The sequence below is a fragment of the Pungitius pungitius genome, chromosome 3 (assembly GCF_949316345.1).
Source record: "Pungitius pungitius chromosome 3, fPunPun2.1, whole genome shotgun sequence".
Taxonomy (NCBI): Eukaryota; Metazoa; Chordata; class Actinopteri; order Perciformes; family Gasterosteidae; genus Pungitius; species Pungitius pungitius.
This window is the reverse complement of record NC_084902.1, coordinates 21,040,543-21,064,768: the sequence shown is the minus strand read 5'-3', so window position 1 is coordinate 21,064,768 and position 24,226 is coordinate 21,040,543. Positions and strand designations below refer to the sequence as shown.

At 42.2% G+C, this 24,226-nt stretch overlaps 1 protein-coding gene across 2 annotated transcripts; it reads left to right on the top strand.

The window, feature by feature from the left end:
• The first annotated feature begins 2,568 nt into the window (after positions 1-2,568).
• Positions 2,569-20,584, top strand: LOC119219356 (glucagon-like peptide 2 receptor). 2 transcript variants are annotated; one of them, XM_037474542.2, is made up of 13 exons: positions 2,569-2,985; positions 12,996-13,092; positions 13,174-13,272; positions 13,569-13,690; positions 13,805-13,911; positions 14,505-14,661; positions 14,874-15,033; positions 17,373-17,433; positions 17,527-17,593; positions 17,792-17,856; positions 18,105-18,243; positions 18,325-18,366; positions 19,829-20,584. In XM_037474542.2, the coding sequence occupies exons 1-13, from the start codon at positions 2,890-2,892 to the stop codon at positions 20,195-20,197; spliced, it is 1,581 nt and encodes a 526-aa protein (XP_037330439.1). In that variant the 5' UTR covers positions 2,569-2,889; the 3' UTR covers positions 20,198-20,584. The 2 variants fall into 2 exon arrangements, with proteins under 2 accessions (XP_037330439.1, XP_037330429.1); XM_037474532.2 differs by having other exon boundaries at positions 17,768-17,856.
• The last annotated feature ends 3,642 nt before the right edge of the window (positions 20,585-24,226 follow it).

Below are 24,226 nucleotides of genomic sequence, written 5' to 3'. Positions count from 1 at the left end.
TACAGCAATACAAGTAATTCATTAATAAATACAAAAATGTCTGTACCTTTGTGTAAATAATTACGTAACTTACATGTTGGCAACTTACATGTGTGAAAGTGGGGATTTGGATAGAGTGATTAGATAGACCTCTTCCCTTAGCGGTGTGGTTCCCAACCTTTTTTGCAATTTTTTGCGAACTTGTCTTGAAAGCAAATCACCGGTCAGAGGTGGGGGTAGTAGTAATTGCTGCGCATGGTAAAAAGCACTTGGGAGATGTGTCAAGAGGGACAAATGCAAGTAATTCAAAGGGATTCTGGTTATTTTTCAAGATAAATTATTTTGCAGAAAAGTTTCTCTGGGTCTTGGTATAAAGCCCGGTGATGGACTTCATACCAAGACTGATGGATTCCCTCAATCCAGCAGTACCTGCTGATTTCATCTCTGCTCAAGATAAACAGTTTATTGAGATGGCGTCCGACTCTACCCAGAGGCTTAGTTCTACAGCTCAAAAAAAGAGTGAGTTCTGGCTTGGTGTCGAGAAGGAGCATCCACTCATCGGTAGGGTTGGGTATCGTTTGAATTTGAACAATTCCGATTCCTTGTTTAGATTCCCAGCGATTCTCGATTCGGATTCTTTTAAGAGGCAGGGTCAAAATAGTTTAAGATATTTTAAATGAGCTAGCTAACCAAGGGTCTTTCTGAAAGAAATTGTCCTTCTCTATCAATGTTAATTCTATGAACTTTTTATTTTTATTTACTTTACTATGAATTTCTAACAGGGCTGTTTTCAACTACAATATGAATAACTATGAACTTGAATATTGTATAAACATTATAAACTATCAATATATTTTAACAGGGGTACACTTTTCTCAAAAAACAAAAACTTTATTTTTGAAACCTTACAAAAACATTTACACATCAGTGTATGAAACTGCAGGTACTTAAACGTTACCTTGCTCCCACTGATAGGCTAACCCTTAGAGCCAGAGGAAGAGGTAGCAGAGGACGGTCGGCGAAGCGTGTCAAAGACCGGGCCAACTCTCTCAACCCGAAATCAGGGACACGTTCTCTGACGGGGGGTGCTAGCGGTCGACGGGACAATCTTTTTTTTCTTTGCAGCGCCAGCCTCACTGCTCATTTTAACAGATAGGACAGCTCCGCTCTGGCCAGCAGCGCACACACTGGTCTGATGCGTCACAAATTCACAACAACCGGGAGTTCTTTGCGCGTCATTGACTTAGGAGGCTGTGATTGTAAATCGGGACCGGGTAATACGGGACAGTTGGCAACCATAATTCAGTGAAAAACAGGTTAATGATATCCACAATAAACCTCTGCCAAATTAGCATTTTTGCACAGATGGAACTTTATTTGTGTAGTCATACATTTTGGTTTTTGTGTACTAATGCTGCATTCAAATTTTTCTTCCTCTAAAGTTGGTTGTGAGAGAAAAAGTCGGTTACGGTAGTAAAACAGTTGATAAAGTTTAGTAAAAACATGATGGTTGGCTGTAAAATAAGAAAATATCTCATTTCACATTAACTTAACCCTTTGGGACACAAACTGATCCCAAACTACGGTTTTGTGGTTGAAGGTCATTAATTAAATAACTAATCTCTCCCCTTTTGCCGACTATAAGAAGTCTCGGTCACTGTCTCATACTGTTGCATAGGAACCTAAATGACTAGTCCATTTATATTTTGTCGATGGTGCCAATACTAACATATTAGATACTACCATCTCTTTATGCTAAAACGTAAGTGATAATTTCCATTCATTGTTTAAGATCCTTTATTTTATGTTAATGAATAAAATGTGCTATGTTTAATATTGCTTGGTCATGGTACAACTAATTGTGCAGCTCTTTAAACTTGTTGTGCATGCTTTTGGAGTTCCAGCTACCAAACTCTGGCTAGTTATTTTTTCTGAAGTTATCCAGCTGGCAAACTAACTATAATCCACCCGTTTTAAATGCAAATTCAAGCAAATTCATGAAAAGACAATGTTAGAAGAAAAGAAAACAAATAGCTGGCAAGTCAATATTAGATAGCTTGATGCTACATATTGCTGGTTGATTTAAATAGGCAAATGTTTGCTTGCGTATTGCTTTAAAAGTGGATAAGCATAAACAATTATATAATATGGCAATAAGCCTTCCTAAACTTTCGTTCCCCAAAAACAAACTTGAGATGGTAGTGAGACAGGCATCATGCTGGGCACGAGCCTTGTTGAGCTTTGGCTCTCTGCTCTTGCTTCTCAGTGTAAACTATCAGCACTAGAGCATTACAAAGTCCTGAAAAGTGTCAGAAATCCCATGTGATGCTTATTTACTTAGACGCTTAAACCTCGGGTCTGATTCTACAGAACGAGTGGTATTTGCTAAGCATCTTTGTGCACTTAATATTGCTATTGGTAAATTGGACCCATTTTCTGCTGTGTTCACATTTCTCAGACAACAAAGTTAGTGCAGTTGTGCAGCTGGCTTTCCCCAGGCCTCTCATTGATTGGTTGGGAGAGGACTGGGCGGGACATTTTATCTCTCAGTGAGGATCCCCAGACTCACTGGCCCTGCATCTACACAGACAAATCCACCTACTTCATTGCTTCTTCAGGGACAGGAGGACTGGAAGTGCAGCCGAGGAATCCCGGAAAACAGATCAAGAGGATATTGTGGATTTAATTGAAGTTTAGGAAAATTGTGGGGCTAAAACAACAGCAAGCATCACAAACTGGAGAATAAAATTATTCTCATTCTCAAACTACCCATTGTTTGGGGGAAACTAAAACTAGCAAGGACTTAGCCAGACAGAAGGGGGATTTGGAGGCCTTGCATGTGCACGGGTGAGGTGGTCAAACAACTGACAACCCAAAAACTTGCTGCAACCAATGTAAACAGACTGTACCATGCCAACCCTGCTGCAAATATGGCACAAGAGGACCCAGGCTGCAACAGGACATACTTTACTCCTTTTATTCTTCTTTGTTATCTTCATCCACCAGGTAAATGCTTAATATACACATGCATGCACACACACACAAATTAGGCCGTCTAGAGTTGTACCTTAGAGTAACAACGCGATAAAATTATTCTCTATCTAAATTTACAGTGGCATTATAACAGGTCATCTTTCTCATGAAGGCATCATGGTGGTGTGGTGGTTAGCACTGTGAGCTCACAGCAAGAAGATCCTGGATTTGACTCCGTCCAGTGGCCTTTGTGTGCACATGTTCTGTGCAGGTTCTCTCTGAATTGACTTCATCAGTAATGTTAAACAGTAAATGAGGTATGTTTCTCCGACTGAATTTGAAGAAGAGTCTAATGCCAGACAATGTTCCTTTAAGGAACATAACGGCCCCATTCCTTTAACAGAGTTAGCCGTATAAGTCCGGCTTTTCGGTTCCACCAAGCAAATTTGGCAAAATCCCCATAGCAAAACATAAATGAACATAAACCTCCAGAGCAGGCTAGCTTAGCCTAGTAGAATAAGCAAAAAAATAGCAGCCTCCTCCCTTAAGAGATCCCATTGATGAAGGAGCGATATTAGAATTGGGTATTATAGGGAGAAATATCTCAAAGATCCGTAATCGCATCAAGATGACTACTTATATGAGCGCTGTCAATTCTGCCAACAGGGAATCATTTATTTACGAGACCTTTTCGAGCCATACATTGTGAACACCACAGGCCGCGGTCGAGACTTTAGCAGACTTGTGCTTTTTTGCGAGAGGTATACTTTTGTACATTTTTGGCCATGTGGAAAACATCGGGAAAGCTGCTTATATGGCGGTGAAACTGATGGATGTTCCATACTGCTTCAATTGCTTGAATTTTGCATTATGATTAATGCAAACATACAGATCTGCCTATCCTAGTTCTATAGTCTATAACCTACACATGAATGTATATACACTACCGTTCAAAAGATTGGGGTTGCACAGACAATTTTGTTTTCCATGAAAATTCACACTTCAATTTATCAAATGATTTGCAAAATTAATAGAAAAGTAGAGACATTGACAATGTTAGAAATAATGATTTTGATTTGAAAAATGTATTTCGTTCTTCGAAATTTGCTTTTGTAAAATAATGCTCCATTTGAAGCAATTACAGCATTGCACACCTTTGGCATTCTAGCTGTTAATTTGCCGAGGTAAACTGTAGAAATGTCACCCCACGCTTCCTGAAGCACCTCCCACAAGTTGGGTTGGCTTGATGGGCACTTCTTGCATACCATACGCTCCCACATCAGCTCAATGGGGTTGAGATCTGGTGACTGCGCTTGCCTCTTCATTACAGACAGCACACCAGCTGCCTGCTTCTTCCCTAAATAGTTCTTCATAATTTGGAGGTGTGCTTTGGGTTATTGTCATGTTGGAGGAAATCAGCTCCAACCAAGCGCTGTCCACAGCGTTACAAAATGGAGTGATAGCCCTCATTTAAAATCCCTTTTACCTTCTACAAATATCCCACTATCCAAACTTTGATTTTTCTGTCCATAACACTTATTTCCAATCTTCCTCTGTTCAATGTCTGTGTTCTTTTGCACATATCAGATATGGGATTTTCTTTGCCACTCAGCCTAGAAGGCCACCATCCCGGAGTCGCCTCTTCACTGTAGATGTGGACACTAGTGTTTTGCGGGTATCATTTCAAGAATGCCAGTTGAGGACATGTGAGGCGTCTATTTCTCAAACTAGCGACTCTAATATACTTGGCTTTTGCACTGGGACCTCCAACGTCTCTTTTTACTCTGGTTTAGGCCTATTTGTGCTGTTCTCTGAAGGGAGTAGTACACACTGTTGTAGGTAATTTTCACTTTCTAGCATGGAATCCCTTTATTTTCTATGTGATGTTCCAGATTCTCAAATAGCACAAAGAAAGGCCAGTTTTATAGCGTCTCCCACCAGCGTAACTGTTTTCAGCTGTGCTAACATAATTGCACAAGGGTTTTCTAATCATCCATTAGTCTTCTAAGGTGATTGCAAACAATGTACCATTAGAACGCTGGAGTGTATCAAGGCCCATTTCCAGCAACCATGTAGATATTTCTGATTAATGTTATCTAGCTGTGCTTTTCTTTGACTATAGTGACTCCAAACTTTTGAATAGTAGTGTATACATCTATAATACATAAATCATAAAGTACATACATAAAGTGATTCATTTGAATGAATTAGATAGACAGCTCTGCTGCAATGGATGTCAAGTGTGAACGGCATAAAATATGTACAATTCATTCAATTCCTACAACAGAAATGATTCAAATATACATATTATGGTCTTAAATTTCGAATCATCCCCTGCTCATCATTAGAAAAAAATGCTCTTCAGTTGAATTTATTTACCACTGTTCTTTTAGAAAACCATAGTTGATAGGTGATAGGGTATTACCCTGATTTCTGTCTGCTTTAAATTAAGAAGATTGTTTGAGCGCAGATAAGCCTTTAGCATGACTTCAATCATCGGGTCAATTAACCTGGCTAATAGGACATTTGATCGAGTTGAACCACGTACGAGAAAGGGAGCCCTATTTGAGGAGAGTTCTGAAGAGACCATTGAGTGCTCCTGCTCCCACAGATGCGTATTGCAACGCATCAAGGTCTGTCTGATCACAAAATTCATAGTTTAACCACCTCTAATTTTATGACTGAAAGTCGGGCGAACCCATATTGTGTTTTAAAGAATTATTAGGGCCTGGGGCGATGGAAAGTCGGGCGAACCCATATTGTGTTTCGAAGAATTGTTAAAGCTTGAGGCAACTGAAAGTCGGGCGAACGCATATTGTGTTACAAAGAATTATTAGGTCCTGAGGCGATGGAAAGTCGGGCAAACCCATATTGTGTTTCGAAGAATTGTTAGGGCCTGAGGCGACTGACGGTCAGGCAAAGCCCTTTTGTTTTTTTTGAAGAATTATTATTATTAGTCCACCACTTCAATTGCACTATTGAGGCCTTTATCATATTCAAAAATTCTTCAAATTTGGCCTGCGCATTAAAAGAAAAATTTAGGGGTGCCCCTAAAAGTCAGGCATTTTTTTGTACCTTAAAAGGAGTTTGCATAGCTTGGTTATCAAAGGAGCGTTTATTTCAACAAGTGAGCTAAAGGTTGAAGTTAGTTTAGTGCAATTTAAGTGAAATAATGCCAATTCAATTCTCTTTTAATGCTATTGTTCTCAATGTTGAGTGTAGCATATGAGTGTGAACACTGATACTAAGACGAATACTGTATAACATTGCTTAAAAGGAGCAGCTTCACAGCCGTCACTTTGGCTATGATTTATTATTAAGAACCTGAATGGAAACCCTTTGTCAGGGTTTGGGCTCTTTTCCGGCTTTATTTTGTAGTTTCATGTTCTAACTGCCTTGTCCTGTCCTGTCTGCCGTGTCAATGATCGTTTCCACCTGTGTCCAATCACCTGAAGCTCCCCTGTGTATTTAAGCCCTGTCAGTCTTTTGTCTTGCGTCGCGTCAATGGTTCCATATTACCTGTTGTGCATGTCGGTCCTGAACTCATTAAAGAGCACGTTTTGGTTGTCCTGGAAACTCTGCGTCCGAGTCCTCCCTGACTACCTGCACCAGCCAGCCGTACGTGACACTCTTATCGGAGCTAACGTGGATAGGTAATTAGAATTAAAGCTGTGAGCAGCGTTGGACGGGTCCTCGCTACTCCTTGCACGTCGGGGAACTAGCCGGACGAAGCATTCGCAAATCAGTGGTCGTTAACCAAATGCTTCAGGTTGTGTCGCTGTCGCGTGGCAACGCGAAGCTTCAGCTCCCTCCACACATTTTCTATGGGATTAAGTTCTGGAGACTGGCTAAGCAATAAGTTACGAGAGGCTGTACTGTAACAGTTCGAGGGGTGTTAGGCACTCCCAACTGTTACATTATTGAAGGTAAAGTACTGCCTCAAGTACCTTATTGCTTTTATAATATGGTTGCCAACAAAATAATAAATAGTAAGTAAATAGCTGCCTTCAGCACAAAAGAGTATTAGCCACTAAACGTTGTGTATCACATTTCAGTAGTCTAGAGCAAAAAAGATCTTGCACCATCTCATTCATTCACATCATTCATGACGTCCACCTTAATGTCCGGTTGTGAAAGCTCGCATTGCCCAAAACCAATCATTATTGGGATTTCCGGTCTTTTGTCGGCTATCGCCACTGAGCTATAAACGGAAATGTCAACGGTCACCCAAAATCTAACTTGTTACTTTGTGCACTGATAAAGAATGCTTGGGTCAATGTGAACAGTAACTGTACATTATCGCTGAAATGCACACCCTGTGACTCACTCTCAACCAATCAGAACGCTGGATTTCATTACCTGTATTATAATTGTAAATGATTCTTGTCTGCAGCATAGATAGCGCTCGTACAGGAAGTCATTGTAATAGGACTGCAGATATTTGTGATCTCAGAACTCTCTTCGTTCCATCCATCCATCTTCAACCGCTTATCCGGGGTCAGGTCGCTGGGGAAACAGCTCCAGCAGGGGACCCCAAACTTCCCTTTCCTGGGCCACATCTACCAGCTCTGACTGGGGGATCCCAAGGCGTTCCCAGGCCAGTGCAGAGATATCATCTCATCTCCACCTAGTCCTGGGTCTTTCCCGGGGCCTCTTCCCAGGTGGACGTGCTTGCAACACCTCCTAAGGGAGGCGTCCAGGGGGCAGATGCCCAAACCACCTCAACTGGCTCCTTTCAATGCAAAGGAGCAGCAGTTCTACTCCGAGCTCCCCACAAATGGCTGAGTTTCTCACCCTATCTCTAAGAGAGACTCCAGCCACTCTCCTGAAGAAACCCATTTTGGCCACTTGAACCCGTGACCTAGTTCTTTTGGTCATGACCCATCCTTCATGACCATAGGTGAGGGTAGGAAAGATTGACTTTGCCTTTTGGCTCAGCTCTTTTTGTCACAATGGTGCAGTAAAGCGAGTGCAATACCACCCCCGCTGCTCCGATTCAGTGAGAGTTTGAGGACGCAGACCGAGGATGCCATCAGGACCACATCGTCTGCAAAAAGCAGTGATGAAATCCACAGCCCCCCGAACTGTAGACCCTCCTCCCCCCGACTACATCTCAATATCCTGTCCATGAAAATCCAAGACAACCCCCCAACACCCATTGCGTTTAGCATCTCTGGATGAATCTCATCAATCCCCGGGGCTTTGCCACTGCGGAGTTGTTTGACTACCTCAGTGACCTCCACCAGGCAAATCCCTCCTCCGCCTCCACCATTGTATTGCATTGTATAGTTGGATTCAGGAGTTCCTCAAAGTGTTCCTTCCACCGACCAATAACCTCCTCGGTTGCGGTCAACAGGGTCCCATCCTTACTATAGACAGCTTGAATGCTTCCCCGTTTCCCCCTTCTGAGGTGCCGGATGGTCTTCCAGAAACACTTTTGTGCTAACCGAAAGTCCTTCTCCATAGTTCCCCGAACTCCTCCCACACTCGCTGCTTTGCCTCCATCACGGTAGAGGCTGCTGCCCTTCGAGCCTTTCGAGCTGCCCTTCGAGCACTGCAACTTCCTCCGGAGACCCACCAGATATCATAACCCGAAAGGCCTTCTTCAGTCAGATGGCTTGCCTGACCACCGAGGGTTACCGCCCCTTGATGCACGTAAGGTAGTGAGTTGTAAGGCCACAACTCACTACCGCAACTTCAGCAATGGAAGTTTTGAACATGCACCACTCTGGTTCAATGTCCCCTACGAAGCTCACATTTCTCTCCCTATAAAACGTTAATCTAACTAATATCAATGAGGAAGCAAGCTGCCCTTTTTTCCGGGGGAGTGGCGAGCTAAGCCAGCTGGCTCAAGCCGGCGTCGAGCAGGTTCCAGTGATCTATGTAATGTTACCCTGAAAAGTTATCCGGCTAACTGAGTTAGATCCTGATCTTGATCTCTGACACAAATTTTTCCAGGCACTCCTCCACAGTGCTGTACCTGGCCTCCCTTTCTGACAGCTTCCAGCTGATGTAAACCACGGGGCGGTCGAAACCCCCCACTTCCAGGGACAAACGGCCCCCAGCCCTCTGTCCGATGCATCAGTCTGCAGGGTAAAAGGGAGAGAAAAATTAGGTGTGTGGAGGAGCGGCTCCCCACAGAGTCACCGACCAAGCCAACGGGAAGCATGGTGAATTGGTACAAACCGTACGGAGTGGAGAAATCCGTTTTCTCTTTGGACTCTGTTGACAGGGGAATCTGCCAGTAGCCCATAGTCCAATCCAGGGTCGTAAAGAAACGTGCAGTGCCCAGCCGGTCCAGGAGTTCGTCAACCCAGGGCATCGAATCGTGCACCTTTCGATAGTCCACGCAGAACCGCACGGCCCCATCTTTCTTGGCCACCAGAACGATGGGGCTACACCAGGCACTGTTGGACTCTTCTATTACCCCCATCTCCAACTCCCGGACTGCAAACAATAGAGGATTAAGCCATTAGTCCCAATTACGTTCATCTTCGCTAATAAAATTACGGATCATGGACTCCAATCCGTCGGTCTGGGGATGGTACACGCTTGTGCGGACCGACCTAATGCCCAGTAACCCTGTAAAGTTCTCTCAGTGTGCGCAACATGAACGAGGTGCCCTGGTCTGAAACTCTTTCGGGATTCCAACCCGGGAGATGACCTGAAACAGTGCTTGCGCCACACTCTTTGCAGATATATTGCGCAATGGCACTGCCTCAGGATATCGTGTTGCATAATCCATGAGGACCAACACAAAGCGATATCCGCGTGGGAACTGCTGGAGTCTCCACGGGAGGCTCCGCTGGTTCCCTCTCCCCCGGCAGCGTCGGATGACCTCACGTCACCGCTGAGCACAGCACACGTACCGCATGTCCCTGACGGTCGTGAACGCACCCCCGCAGCCTTCCCCATTAGCGTGATACTCGTGAATGTCCCCGTACACACACCTAATTCTCACCCGCGATGCCTCCACCAATGCCCCGGGCCAAACCAGGCTCTCATGTGATCATAGACTGCGAACAGCCCGAATCCATCATCGCCTGGCGTATACCCCTCTGGATTTTTACCGGAACGCGGTACGTCGCTCCCGGGCCGGGGGAGGGTGATGGAGCGCTGGATCAACATCCCGGCTGCCCGCACCTCCAGCACGCCTGCCCTGATGTTTAAGACAATCCCGGTGGGTCGGTGTTACGTCCGGCTGCTGCTTGTGTTTTCTCCCCCCCATCCTTTTTTTGCTTCAATCTGTGCTTCACAGGTGCGGTGAGTTGCTGCTGACGATGCGGGCGTGGCAGGTGATTCTCCAGCCAATCCAGCGCGGCTCTCCTGTATAAATGTTTGTTTGAGAGAGCTTGCTTGGAAGGGTTGTTGGGATAGAACTTTGAGAGACAAACTTTGACAGACAAACTTTGAGAGATAAGACATTGAGAGATTTATTTGGTTTATGTTGTTTGTTAAAACTGTGTGTTAAGTACTTACCCCAAGAGCACTGTGGAGCAGGGCTAGGTAAGATACCCTGGGGTCTACATACACACGTAGGAAAAACCTCTGTTAGACACACTAGGTTAGAAGCCAGTGGCTGTCACCCAGTTTTTGTAGCAGTTTAGGTAAGTGGTTTGATAGGGTAGATTGTGGTAGGTAGGATTAGAGCAATAGGGAAGCTCAGGGTCCTTTTGTTTCTTTGCTTTGACAGACCGCTGGCACCGCCCTACTCCACAGGCCTTGCTACCTGTTAGCCCTCCTATCCCCTGTCTACCATTTTGTGTGTATTTATATGGTATGTACTTGTCATTTCTTTTCATTATTATTTCACTCTGTACTTTTTGTAGCAGCGTGTGTTTATTTGCTATTGAAGTGCATAGTGTACGGGTTCTGGCATCCAACAGGCGTGGTCTTGGGCAGTTACGCCCCACCTCCTCTTCCGAGCCGGGGTGGAGGCGTAACAGTCGGGAATGGCACCGCTGTCTGCTGCAGTTGGTGGGTAGTGTGCCGGGGGGAACGCGGCCCGTCGCGGGTTGCTCCGCTGTCTTCCTCCATGCGGTATGGCTCCTAGTTGGGTCGCGGTCGATGCTTACCCTTTGCCTACTCGCCCGCTGGGATGCACCGCCAGATGGTCCTCAGCCAGGGTAACCGCTGCCTCCAAGGTCGGGGGGCGGTGATACTGCACCCACGCCGCAGTCCGGTCCGGGAGCCCCACCATGAACTGCTCCAACACCACCTTCTCCAGTACTGCCTGCGCCCCCTCCCGGCCCGTTCGGCAGCAACCATCTGGCCGCGGCGTCCTTGAGCCGCTGCCCGTACGCAAACAGCCGGTCCCCCGGCCCCAGCCTGGCCTCGCGAAACCGGTGGCGGTGGTCCTCCGGGAGCAGCCCCAACCTGTCCACCACGGCCTTCCGCACAGCCGCATACTCCCGTCGTGCTTCCGGTGGGAGTCCCATGGCCGCCATCTGCGCTTCCCCCATCAGGAGCGGTAACAGCCGCACCGGCCACTCGTCTTCCGGCCAGCCACACGCCTCCGCCGTCGCCTCCAGGTACGCTTGGACGTCCTCCGCTGTCAGGTGGAGTGTCAGCCCGGCCAACGTCGGGGGTGCGGCTGGCCACCCCGCCAGCTGGTCCAACGCCTGGGCTTGTCTCCCCACTTGGGCCTGGAGCGCCCCGAGGAACTGTCTATTGGTCTCCGCCTGGTCGTGCTGGATGGCCGCCAGCTCCATGATCATCCGGCCCAGTGCCATAAACGGCTGGGTTGATATCCCCTGCTGCCGATCGTCGTCCGTCATCGTCCCCCCGTCGGAATGACAGCCAGACACTTGTTCACAGTTTTAAATATAGTTTTATTCTCACAGGTTTCTCCGTTCCCCTGCACTCGCTCCTGTTTCACTCCTAAATAGATCGGGAGTCATCTAGTCAATTGTCCTCAGCTGGAGGTTCATTACCTCCTGTCACCATTCCCCGAGCTACTCCCTCTCTCTCCTCCTCTGCAGCCGAGCCGAAACCACGCCCGCCACCACAGATATTTGTTTTTTCCAAGTATTGGAAAAATAAAGATGATTTCTACAGTGTAGAGACTAGAGATGAGCGAGTACAGCATTATCTGTATTTGTTGAACCATATGAATTATCTGTATCCGTATCTGTACTCGGATTGGGCGGGGCCTAACCAGGAAGTGGGCGGGGCTTAACCCGGAAGTAGGAAGGATTTACCCCGTAAGTTGTCGGGTTGTCTTGAAATGGGCGAGGCTTTAACCATTATGCTCTTTTTTAAGCATGCAATTGACCCTTCGCAGGGAGCTTGATTAACAGGTGATATGACCAATCATACATGAACTTGGGAAGTGTGTGTGTGTGTGTGTGGCTTAATTTGTAATATTAATATTTAGTTATGTAACACAACTAGTCAACGTCAGACACTGGGTGCGTGAAGGGATCATCAGACGGTAAAAAAAACTCTGATGACCGGCAGAGACAGAGACAGAGAGAGAGAGAGAGAGTAGGTCAGTGCGTGAAGTAAAAAAAAAAAAAATCTCCGACAGGCAGAGACGCATCCGCGAGTCGCATTCTTAAGCACCACGTTTTAACAAGCCCCACGTTTATCTGAACTCTACTAGTTAAGAACAACAAACCGAAGTAAAAATAATAAACCTGAAGCCGAAGAAATTCTTTAAATTTATCGGGAAAGACCTGCAAACCTGATGACTGAGGCAGGGAGAGAGCTGTTCTCTTCTCGGTGTTCTGTGTATGAGTGAGCCGAGCGGGACACAGCAACACAACAAACAGTGTGTGTGTGTAAGGGAGGGGCGCTGTGACTAGCCTATCTCAGAACACAGACACAGTCAGCTACCCAATGAGGACTTTTATTCAATCCGAGCACAGATATTGACTCGTATTACTCGTATAATACTCTTACTCGGCAAATGTGCTTTATCCGTACTGGATACTCGTTTCAGCCTGATATCCGGCTCAACTCTAGTAGAGACCGTTCATTATCAAAGTGAATTTAATTCAAAATAATTAAGTTTATTTCATTTATTTAATCTCTTTATTCAGGTAACAGGCTCAGTTCTTGGAAGTCTAATAGCTAAACGGACCGAATACTGGGAGGAATGTAACATAACTCTGGCAACAAGGGCACTACCAGAAAATGGTCAGTCTGCAAAGTATTTCACTGTTAATTAGCTTGATTCTTACTTGATCTTTGTGACAACTAGATTATTGTTTTTTACAGGAATCTATTGTAAAGGAACGTTCGACACATTTGTGTGTTGGCCCCATTCATCTCCTGGGAATGTGTCTGTCCCCTGTCCTTCTTACCTTCCATGGATCAGTGAGAACAATGTTATGTTTTACTACTTGAGTAAAATGCATTTTAAGTGTGAAGTCAAATTAGCCACACTTGTAGGAAGTTCCATACATTGCACAGCAAACATTCATTGTACTTTTGCTGAACTTTGATGAATAAATATTACATATTGGGTCAGATCAACATTTAAATTAGTTTAAATACCTAATTGGGAGATTTCAGACATTGAAATTCCTTTCAGTACAGCAGACCCATTCAAAGTGATCTCTCAAAGATCTATCCAGGCTTGAAAATAATATGTGTCTTTAAATCACCGACAGACAGCTCCAGGAGGGCATACAGGGAATGCTTATTGAATGGCGTATGGCGAAAGAAGGATAATTCCTCTGAGACCTGGAGGGATGACTCAGAATGTAAGGAGGACCATTATTTCAAAGACAAGGTGAGAAAATGTAAAATCTATGGTTTCTACATTTTTTAGTTGAAAATGTCTCTATATTAGTAACTTAACTAAACTTATACAGTTTTCTTGTGTTTGCATGTGTGTACGTAAAAGGAGGATGAAATGCTGCGCCAGACAGCCCTCAGGCTCATATCGGTCATCGGCTATTCCATGTCCTTGTCCTCTCTTTTTATTGCTACCCTCCTGATGGGCATGTTGAGGTCAGTAGTAGGGAATAGAGGAGTTTCTGATGGAAACTAATATAATAATTTGTATGGAGATGGAAGATTTGCCTTTTTCTTAGGTATGATAACATTATACTACAATCTAAGAAATGTATCTGTTTTCTAGATAGCCATTTAAAAGTATGGGAACCAAATTACATTATAAGGAAACTTAAGATTTGTTCCGTTTATCATTTTGAGAAAAAAACAAGTAATTTGAAGGTGTATTATGTAAATTATCATATTTTATAAAAAGTTTCATGGCTTCATTGCTTCTCACCAAAATGTATAGTTTATTCTTCAAACCTATTAAACATGTTGAATGATTTATCTAGAGTTATTAAAAAGGTAAAACATGTTTTTTCCAACATTTTAAAAGAAATTAATACATCCATGAATGATTGACGTTTTATTCTTCATAGCATCTGTTGATGTTGTCTTGTGAACCCGAACAGGCACCCACTTTTAAAAACATTATTTCATAGTGGTGAAAACAAGAAATGGTCAATGTTTCATGTACCTCTTATGCCATGAAATATGCCCTCAGTATGGATCTTTGGCGTTTACAAATTACTGTTTCTGCTTACAAGGAAGCTACACTGTACCAGGAACTACATACACATGAATCTCTTTGTGTCATTCATCCTGAGGGCCATGGCTGTCATTTCTAAGGAAATTGTATTATACATCATGTATTCCAAACTACCCAAAGACGATCCAGGATGGAACTCCTATTCAATCTCTACGGTATAAATGATTCTTATTTTTCAGTTGATTTCATTTTGTATAGCCAAAAAGAGAAATTTGTCTCAGTAAGCTTTACCTCATTACCCTGATCATTATTCACATATCTGCTCGTGCTGATTTGGTTTTAGCTGTGAAACGTTTTAAATGTGCACTACAGTACTTGTCAATTAACCATAACATTTTCAATACTAAATTACAATTTCTTTCAACAGATAGCGTTGATATGTAAATTTTCCAAAGTTTGTATGGAATACTTTGTGGCCTGTAACTTCTTCTGGCTCTTGGTGGAAGCCATTTTCCTCCGCACACTGCTCTTCACAGCTGTGCTGACCAAGAGACATCTGCTGAAGAACTACATGCTGCTTGGATGGGGTAACTAAAAATAATATTACTCTCAATGTTCGGTAAATGGCCCTTCACCTTCTCAAGTCAATTTTGGACGTGTCACTCCCAAAGGGTGGGAAACTAACTTTACAATCCAATACTGTCATCTGCAATTATGACTCAATGTAGAAAAGTATCAAATGTTATTATTATTATCCCTGTAAAAATGTTGACACTGTGTTGTCCATTCCTTACTGTCCCTGAATGCAACAGACATAACAGAAATGATTCTTGTTTACTTTTATACTTAGGCTTAACTCACAGATATTTGGTTTGAGCAGCCAAATATGGATGGAAGCCAATTTACATCCCTTGTTTAGGATTGCATATAAATTGAAGCATTTCTGGGGTTTTTTCCACCCTTAACAAAAGCCAGTTGGGATAGGGGTAGATCGCCATGACTGTAAAGGAGTACCTGAACCCAAAAGCACAACTAGGAAATGGAAATGCAAGTAAAGTTAAGGTCAAAACTGAGAATTTTTAGTTAGTTAGTCCAACAGGTCAACAAATTATATTTCTTTAAATGTGCCTACTGGCAGGAGGCTTCATGGAATGCATCTTCATCCAATGAGAATAATGATCTCAACTTTTTCAGAATAGATAGATATAAACGAGGATAGATGTAGCAGCTTATATATCATATGTATGTGCGTGTATGTGCATCTATTGTACATAACAATATATGTTCAGATATTTGAACTATTAAATTAGTGAAACATGGAACATCCAGAAGTTTATTAAGCGACGTATAAATCAACAGAACGGACAGTTGATGCACGGCTACAGCGTGTGGTGTTCATCCCATGACGTTACAGCTCGAGAAAATCTTCTTGTAAATGAACAATTCCAGTTTTCAGTAACAATGGTGCTCGTACAGGACGTCATCGCCATGTAAAAAGGATCTTTGTGTTAGAGAACAGTCTCCCTATAAAACGTTAATCTAACTGATATCGCTCCTTCATCAATGAGGATGTGAGCAGCCTTTTTTTTCCAGGGGAGTGGCAAACTTATCCAGCTGGCTCAAATTAACCTGTGCTGGAGCAGGGCGGAACAGTGTCATGGGAAGCAGCAAAGTCGTTGGCTTCAAATAACAATATGGCATCAACGTCATTGAATGAAATAACAGAAGCTTTGTGTTGATAGCTTGGTAAGCTAGCGAAAGTATTAAGTGCAATGATGGAGGGTGGAGAGTTGAGGATTTAGTAAAAATAGTTTTTCTAAACTGTCTTTACAGAATCAAATCAGACGGCAGGCTTCCTCTGAAATTCTCCCCACGCCACTGGTTTGAACAGATCTGGAACAATTTTTAGATATGCCGGAGAGCTTGGCAATAACACACCTAAATAGTAAGGGACTAATGAGGGAATTGGCTGCAAGTGAGAAGGGTGTGAGAACCAGGTGAAGGGAATTCGAGATGATCTGATCTGGATGTCAGCATCTGGAAGACAGTTAATTAATCCCTGAGGCAGTATGGAAACAATAAGAATTGTAACAATGACTTGTTCGATTTAAAAGTTACTTGTGTCCCTGAAAAAGTGGGCACAGTAGGTTTGGACAGACATGAAAACAGAAAAAAGTTTATGTATTTACAGCCAAATTAATACGTTTTTTTTAATACGGAAGTTCTCATCAATCCAAACAGTAAAAGTCATTGTATCCATTATTACAATAGCCAAATGTGTGAAACATGCTGAATATAAAATACAATCAATAACCTGGATGTTGTTATTAAACCAATTCCACCTGCATATAGCCGTACTCTAACCCAATTTATTGTAAAATATTGTCGTATTGCAAAATTAAAGGTTAAAAAAAAGGAAACTGGGGTCGGCAGCTGTGGCAGCTTTGGATGTTATAAATCAAAATGTTACAAAGGACATAAATTGCAATGTCCTTGGTGGATAGGAATGGGTATTGTTTTTTTCCGGTATGGTGCTAAACCGATAGGGTAAACAGGGTAAACACTGACTTAAATGAAAATACAAAGAAGGTAGATGGCTAGCTAGCTACTATATATACCACAAGCAGTGGGTTATGTCAGCTGATGCGAGGACGGAGTCAGAGTAGTGTAAATAACGTTTTTTTAATTGGCTCAGGTACTGAAAGGAAGCACCAAAATCTGGGTTGCGTTTCAGTAGGTATCAGTCATGTAGGTACCAACATGGCACCAGTTTTCAGTACCCAACCCTACTAGTGGAGGCCCTGTCTTTGCCTTTGTACAAACTAAATTGCTTTGACTTTTAAATAATGGAGAAGGAATGAAGCAATGTTTTTTGAGCCAATATGTGAATGTATATGTTGGATCTTATTCTTTTGTTACTTTACAGGCACACCTATTTTGTTTGTAACACCATGGACAGTGGTCAAGATTTTATATGAAAACACAGAGTGAGTTATTGATTACATTCTTCACCCCCCTAGAAAATACGGATCATGTTATAATGACCTGATTGACTTTTTAAAAATCTTTTCATTTCTAAGATGCTGGTCAATTGTGAACAAATGGTTCTGGTGGATAATAAGGGGCCCTATTACCTTGTCAGTGCTTGTAAGTGATTTATGAACCAATCCTTAAAAGCATTTCTGAGAACCACAGCATAATTATTCAACCTGATGGTCACAGTTACAGATGCATCATCTTGCTCCTATAAGTCTTGTTTCTTTGGTGCCAGATTTCATGTTAAATGCATTCCTTTAAATCTTAACTTGATATGTATTGCAGGTCATTTTCTTTATATTCATTAAGATTCTGATGCTACTGCTATCCAAGCTGAAAGCAGATCAGGTGACATTGACAGACTACAGATATAGGTATTTGTTCCTGACTTTACTTTCTAACTCAATAAAAATTCAGGAAACATCTTTGACCTTGATTGGCAAGTACATTTAAATGTCAACCATAAATCTCTCTATGGAAAGGAAGCTTTCAAATCATAATACTATAGCTTATTTGGTACCTTATTTAGACCTTTGAATTGTGTGCAACTGTATATTTTGCAAACTTATAACCTGTTTTAATTGGCTATAATTATTAACTTCTGCATAATTTTGTCCTTCAGCTTGGCCAGAGCAACATTGGTACTGATTCCTCTGCTGGGACTCCATGAAGTGGTTTTCACTGTGCTGATAGATGAATGTGTGGAGGGCAGCAGTCGCTACGCCAGGAACTTTATCAACCTCACTCTCAGCTCATTTCAGGTAACACCTGTAAGGTTTTAAGTTTTTGTTTTGTTGGTTGTAAAGCCACATTAACTATCATCTTTGTGTATCCTTTTCCAGGGATTCTTAGTCGCTGTGCTGTACTGCTTTGCTAATGGAGAGGTAAATTTCATCTGCTTGCAGTGTGATTTTTCACATACATGTAGAAACATGAATTGAAAACTCAATACAATCATTATTGTTGGAATGCCATTCCAACAATCATGATTAGGACTTTCCAGCTATGACTTTTCAGCTTTCTACCTCTCATGCTTACCTCAAATATATCACTTTAAAAAAGCAGCTTGTTATCTATTTAACTTTCTTCAATAGCACCACCATATGGAGTGAAGATTGAAGAGCTAGAGGTCAGAGCAGCGTCAGGATCTGGTTAAAAAAATATTTCTATTTTGCCCTCATTGCCACACTCTCATCATTTTTGATGAAATTGTGCTTATGCTGGTCATAGTCATGTGACTATCCCACAGAAAAACCCAGAGCGAGACTGTCTCAAGCCACAGAGACCAATGGAAATCCGGTGACATGATTCTCGGACAAAGCAGAAGCTACAAGTTCTGGAAACTGGTGATAGAGTCACATCAAATCGTATTTTTTGCACAAACAACACCTTTTTGTCATGTGGATTCTATGGGAATCACTGTTCTCTCAGATCTTTGTTTGGCTCATTAACAAAAAATTAATTTAGGTTAACTTGACACAGTGGGAAAGAATTGATCACAACAGTCGCTGGGGAAGGTTAGATGAAATACCAAGCAAAATTCAAATGTGGAAGCATTAAAATCGTAAGAAGTGACTATATCTTTACTTTATTGTGAGAGCCAAGTTGAGTAAAGAATGGAGCATATTTAGTATCTCAAAAGTAACTTTTTTTTCTAATATCAGCTGGACAAGTGGTTAAAAAGAGAAGAAAAAAATCTATAACTGCAGGATTCGAACCATGGATCGACAGCATTCAGTGCTCGGAGATAACCACTCGGCAATCGGCTCACTTGTGATTGGGCAATCAAAATGACTTTAATATAGGTTAGTTTAACTCCATTCCGTCATGGCAGAGAGTGCGATCTGTGGGGACTATTTTTTGCAGTCATTTAGCTATTCGTTTTTAAATGTTAATAAAATATTAAGTCTAAGAGTTTTTGTAGTCAATTACCGAGCGGTCTCTGCAATGGGAAGGTCGGTCCTACGGAGGAGACTTCCTTCTTGTTGATCCATATCTGTATTCTGTATAAACTATATATAAAACCGTAAGAGCCTTAGTTAATTAATTAGTTAAGTAAATCTGTGCCATCGGGGGTTGAATAATGATAATTATGTACCTGTGTCATTAATCTTTGGTATGCATTTCAGAAAGAAAAAAATGGTTAGGATTCAGGTGTAATTGCAAATAATGATTAATCCTGATTAATCCACTGAAAATTCTGATTAATTTGATTAAAATTTTTAATCATTTGACAGCCCTAATTATTTTCCCTGTCAATAAATCCACCAAAATGTAACACACTGCCATGCCAACTACCATGTAGTTTTTACGACTGGTAACAATTTTCTTTGAACTGGAATTCAGGTCCAAGCTGAACTGAAGAAGCGCTGGCAACTTTTCCTGTTTACCAACCACTTCCAAATCAGGAGCTGTTCTTGGAGCATACCCCTCAAGTACCTGCGCAGGAATACCCGGGGGCACCGCCCGCAGTGCTCTCAGCAGGACAACTTTGTTGATAAGGACTTGACCATCACAACACATCCACACTTGCTCCAGTTAGCTGTACATGAAGGGGGTCCGGGACTTGCAATAGGAGAGGTAAAAGGTCAGGGTTTGAAGGACTGTGACACAACAGGGCTTGTCTTTCTCAACAGAAAGAGCTTATCCAGTAGTGATGGGGAGTTGACACTTGCAGAGACAATGGAGGAAATTCAGGAGGAGAGCCAATTCTGATCCCCTTTAGTGGGTTACTTTTATCAAATAATATCATTGTATATAGCAACTGCATATCAATATATTATTGATGCTAAATCATTTGTGCATTCATACCCTGTCCTTTGATGCCTTATGTTGAAATTTAAACCTTTCCAATTGTTTGTATTATGTTTATGGTGTATTTATCAACCCCAAAAGGCCACATATATAGTTAATACAGACAAACAACTCTGTCACTTAGTCTGTATTAGTGCCTATTCCACAGGAAACGCGTTGTGATAGACTTGCTGGGCTAGTTGGCGAGGGAGAATACTAACCCTACTGTTTCCTTTACTTGTTTTATTTTGTTTTGGGGCTATAACAATTTTCATCTTCCATCTTCTAAAGAGGTGAACTGCAATGGAGTCACTTTAGCAACATTGTATTAAATGTATTCATAATATCAACTCTGTCTTAAAACTACAGGGCAGGGTTAGCATGAATAAAGTTGATTTTACTCTCCAGGTGTGACTGAATACACAATTTTTGGATTCTTTAAAAGTTCCACATTATCAGAATAGTTTGCGATATTCAAATGGATATTTTTTCATTTCACCAAAAAATATTGAAGGTTAATTGACTAATTAAATTATTTTTCTTGCTGACATTTAACTAATTTAAAAGTAGTGCTTGGTGGTATTTGATTGGTCTTGGGTTCGTCTGGGAAAATATTGATGATTCTATAAATACTCTTAAGGTGACGCTACTTATTCTTTATGTGATGCATTTCCTTTCAAGATTGTGTTTTCTTTCATACTTTGTGGTTTGAATAGCTATGGCGAAAATTGTTTAAGAAAATCATTCAAAAGGAAGATGGTGAATCTCACGAGTGTCACGTTCAATTTAATTCATTTTATATAGCCCAAAATTATTATTAAAATGATTTGCCTCAGAGGGCTTTACAGTGTGTACACATGCAACATCCTCTGTCCCGAAACCCTCACATCGGCACAGGAAAAACTCCAAAATATGAAAAAACCCTTCAATGGGAAAAAAAGGGAAGAAACCTTAGGGAGAACGTCAGAGGATGGATCCCTCTACCGGGATAGACGAACTGCAATGGATGTCATGTGTACAGAATAAACAATGTAAAAGATGTCAAATACATTTAATTCCTCTAACAGAAATGATACAAGTAATTGCAAGTAGCAGAACAAGTGTACGGCAGGACCACCACAGGGACAACCACCATCATATAGAACCACCATCTACAGAGGCTGTGGGGAGGGAGAGCAGAAAGATGTTGGTTTATGATGGCAGTAATATGAATCATATTTAAAATTATGATGATGGCAGCAGCAGATGTCAGCATATGATAAGTTTCTCAGGACTGTGGGGTGACCTTTCTTGGGAAACCTGTGACCTGTCCGAGTTTACAATAGCCTCCTGTCTAAACAGAAGGGCCAACGGATGCCTTGACTGATCTATATCCTGTTTTGTTACCTGTTTCGTGTTGGTGATTGACTTGGCGCCAGTAAGAGGGGTCCCACTTGAAGGGCATAAAACAGATGTCCCCCCTCTCCCTGGTGTCAGATCTTCCTGCTCCTCCGAGGGAGAAGGAAACATCTTTCCCTTTTCAGCTGAATTGTAGTCATTTGACTTCTGTCTGTACTTCCGGCTTGTGTTGATGATTTCTGTATTCTTTATAATTTTTCTATATTCTAGTTAGTAATAAATACTTAATCATAAAGCGAGTTAGAGATACTTTTGATTTCTCACAAGGCTTCAATCCATAAATTTCCACCACACCCCCCATTCTACTTTTTAAAACTCTAGGAACCACAAGTAACCCAGCATCTATGGAGCGCAGATGCCTTGTAGGACAATACGGTGTAACTGTCACGGTTTGGGTCCTCTTCCTGTCTTATTTTGTAGTTTTCTTATGTCTCGTGTCTCTGGGTGAGCTTCACTTCCTGTCCTGTCCTGTGATTGCCTGATTGCTTCCACCTGTGTCCAATCACCTGCACCTCCCTTGTGTATTTAAGCCCTGTGTGCCTGTTGTCCTTTGTCGCGTCATTGTCTAATGTCAGTCATTGTTGGTGCACGTTCCTTGGCTTCTGATTTAATTTTTGTGGTGAAATAAATAGCACCTTCTGCAAGACTTGTATCCTGCGTTTGAGTCCTGCCTGCCTGCCTCCTTCAACCTGCACCAGCCCCCTCTGACAGTAACAAGCTCTTTAAGATAAGACGGTGCCTCACCAGCAAGTGCCTTGTAGGTGAGGAGAAGTACCTTAAATTCTATTCTTGATTTAACAGGAAGCCAGTGCAGAAGTTATTACATCATATGATCCCATTTCTTAGCTCTTGTTAATACACGTGCTGCAGCATTCTGAATCAACTGGACAGGTTTAAGCGATTTACAAGAGCAGCCTAATATTATAATATATAATTAAAGCTGCAAGCAGCGATGAACGGGCCTTCGCCTATTCTCGCACGTCGGGGTGGGGCGGCGGTCGGCCGGGCTCGCGGGTCAAAAAAGACTAAAGAGACTAAACAAATCACTCTCGGGGCTGCCATTCAAACCTGAATCTGCGGCCTCACGAACGGAATCCACCGACACCAGGCTGTTGCCGAGCTGCAAAAGACCTGCAGAGTAATCGTTACAGGTCTCGGGCACGATGACCACGGTAACAAAAAGATGCATTCCTGTAAAATAAAGGTAGAGTCTGAAGCTCAAGAATCACAGCAAACGCTCGTCTCGTTCTCCAGTTTGCGTCCGTATAATTGATTCAACACACGTACAGTTTACATCCAGTGCATTTTTCTTGTCCTGTATATCTTATAGACGCAGTCTCAATCAAGGTTAATTCACAGAAATATCCACCTGTAATTACCTTAGCTGTTATTACTGCCTAATACAGTTCCAATTGACCAACTACATAAGGGATATTTCCACACCATGTTGACTATGATAAACGTATACAACTCTTATTCACGCACTTTAGAATGTATATTCATTAACTCAGCATGTACCAAACCATATTGTCATGTAAAAAAAAACAAAATATGACTAAATAAATCACTGCCCCTGCATACTGAACAAATATTACATTCTGGATTCATTAAACACATTTAAAGTCACATGAGGAGTCTTCTTAAATAAGTGCGGGCGATGTACAAAGTACAACACCTTAATAAGAGGTAAAAAAAAAAGAAGTATTAACATGCCAAGAATCAACCCCTCATCTACTGCAACAGGGGCCAACGCTCTGCAGATGACCTGTCTGCTCTAATACAAGTACAATTCGAAACGTCACTCAAATAGGATTGGTGCCCCTCTTGCAAAAATACAGCGAATTTTAATACTTAAATGAGAGCTAAAGGAGAAAATAAACGCAGTAGGTCACACAAGTTCTGTCGGATGTTCAAGTTGCCCAGAAGGATGAGTGGAGAGCTGTCATCTGGAAGTTGTCACTCTTCCATTCGTTGTAGAAGTAAATAACTACTTCTTCTCTGGAACGATCATTTTCCACTGTGGTCCAGTCGACTTGGGTCTTTGCCACGATTGCCCGCGGTGAAGCCCGCCTGTGCCGTGTGCTGGAAGAAAAAAAGAAGGCCAAATTATTACATCCATCGACAGTCACACAATATGGAATGCTGTTGTACGAATGCGGGAAGAAGTCTTTTACAATTATGCAGACAGAACAAAATATACATAAAGAAATGCTTTCCCACCTCGCTGGAGTTGAAAGGCACGTGTCCCATGTGCCATTCCCATTGATGTCCTCAGACTGGTGGCATGACTTTGCACGGGCCATCTGAAAGTATTTGAGCACCAACATGTATTATCAGAATACGATTAGGGCTGTCAACAGATTATAGACAATTAACTAGTTAATCACACATTTTGAAAAACATTTATCTTGATTACAATATTTTTTTCTCTTATATTAACTGTTTACAGTTTAGTAATTTGTTGTTTCAACTCCATAATGAGCTTGACGTGTGTATATTATTTCATTGGAATGAGGGGCATATTAATCATATCATTTAATGTTAGATTCATGC

What these genes read in the sequence shown, in the direction of transcription:
- LOC119219356 (XM_037474532.2), top strand. Translation starts at nt 2,890, where the DNA reads ATGCCAACCCTGCTGCAAATATGGCACAAGAGGACCCAGGCTGCAACA. An exon ending in TTCTTACCTTCCATGGATCA is followed by an intron (nt 13,273 to 13,568) that starts GTGAGAACAATG and finishes AATCACCGACAG; the next exon opens with ACAGCTCCAGGAGGGCATAC. An exon ending in ACCATTATTTCAAAGACAAG is followed by an intron (nt 13,691 to 13,804) that starts GTGAGAAAATGT and finishes TGTACGTAAAAG; the next exon opens with GAGGATGAAATGCTGCGCCA.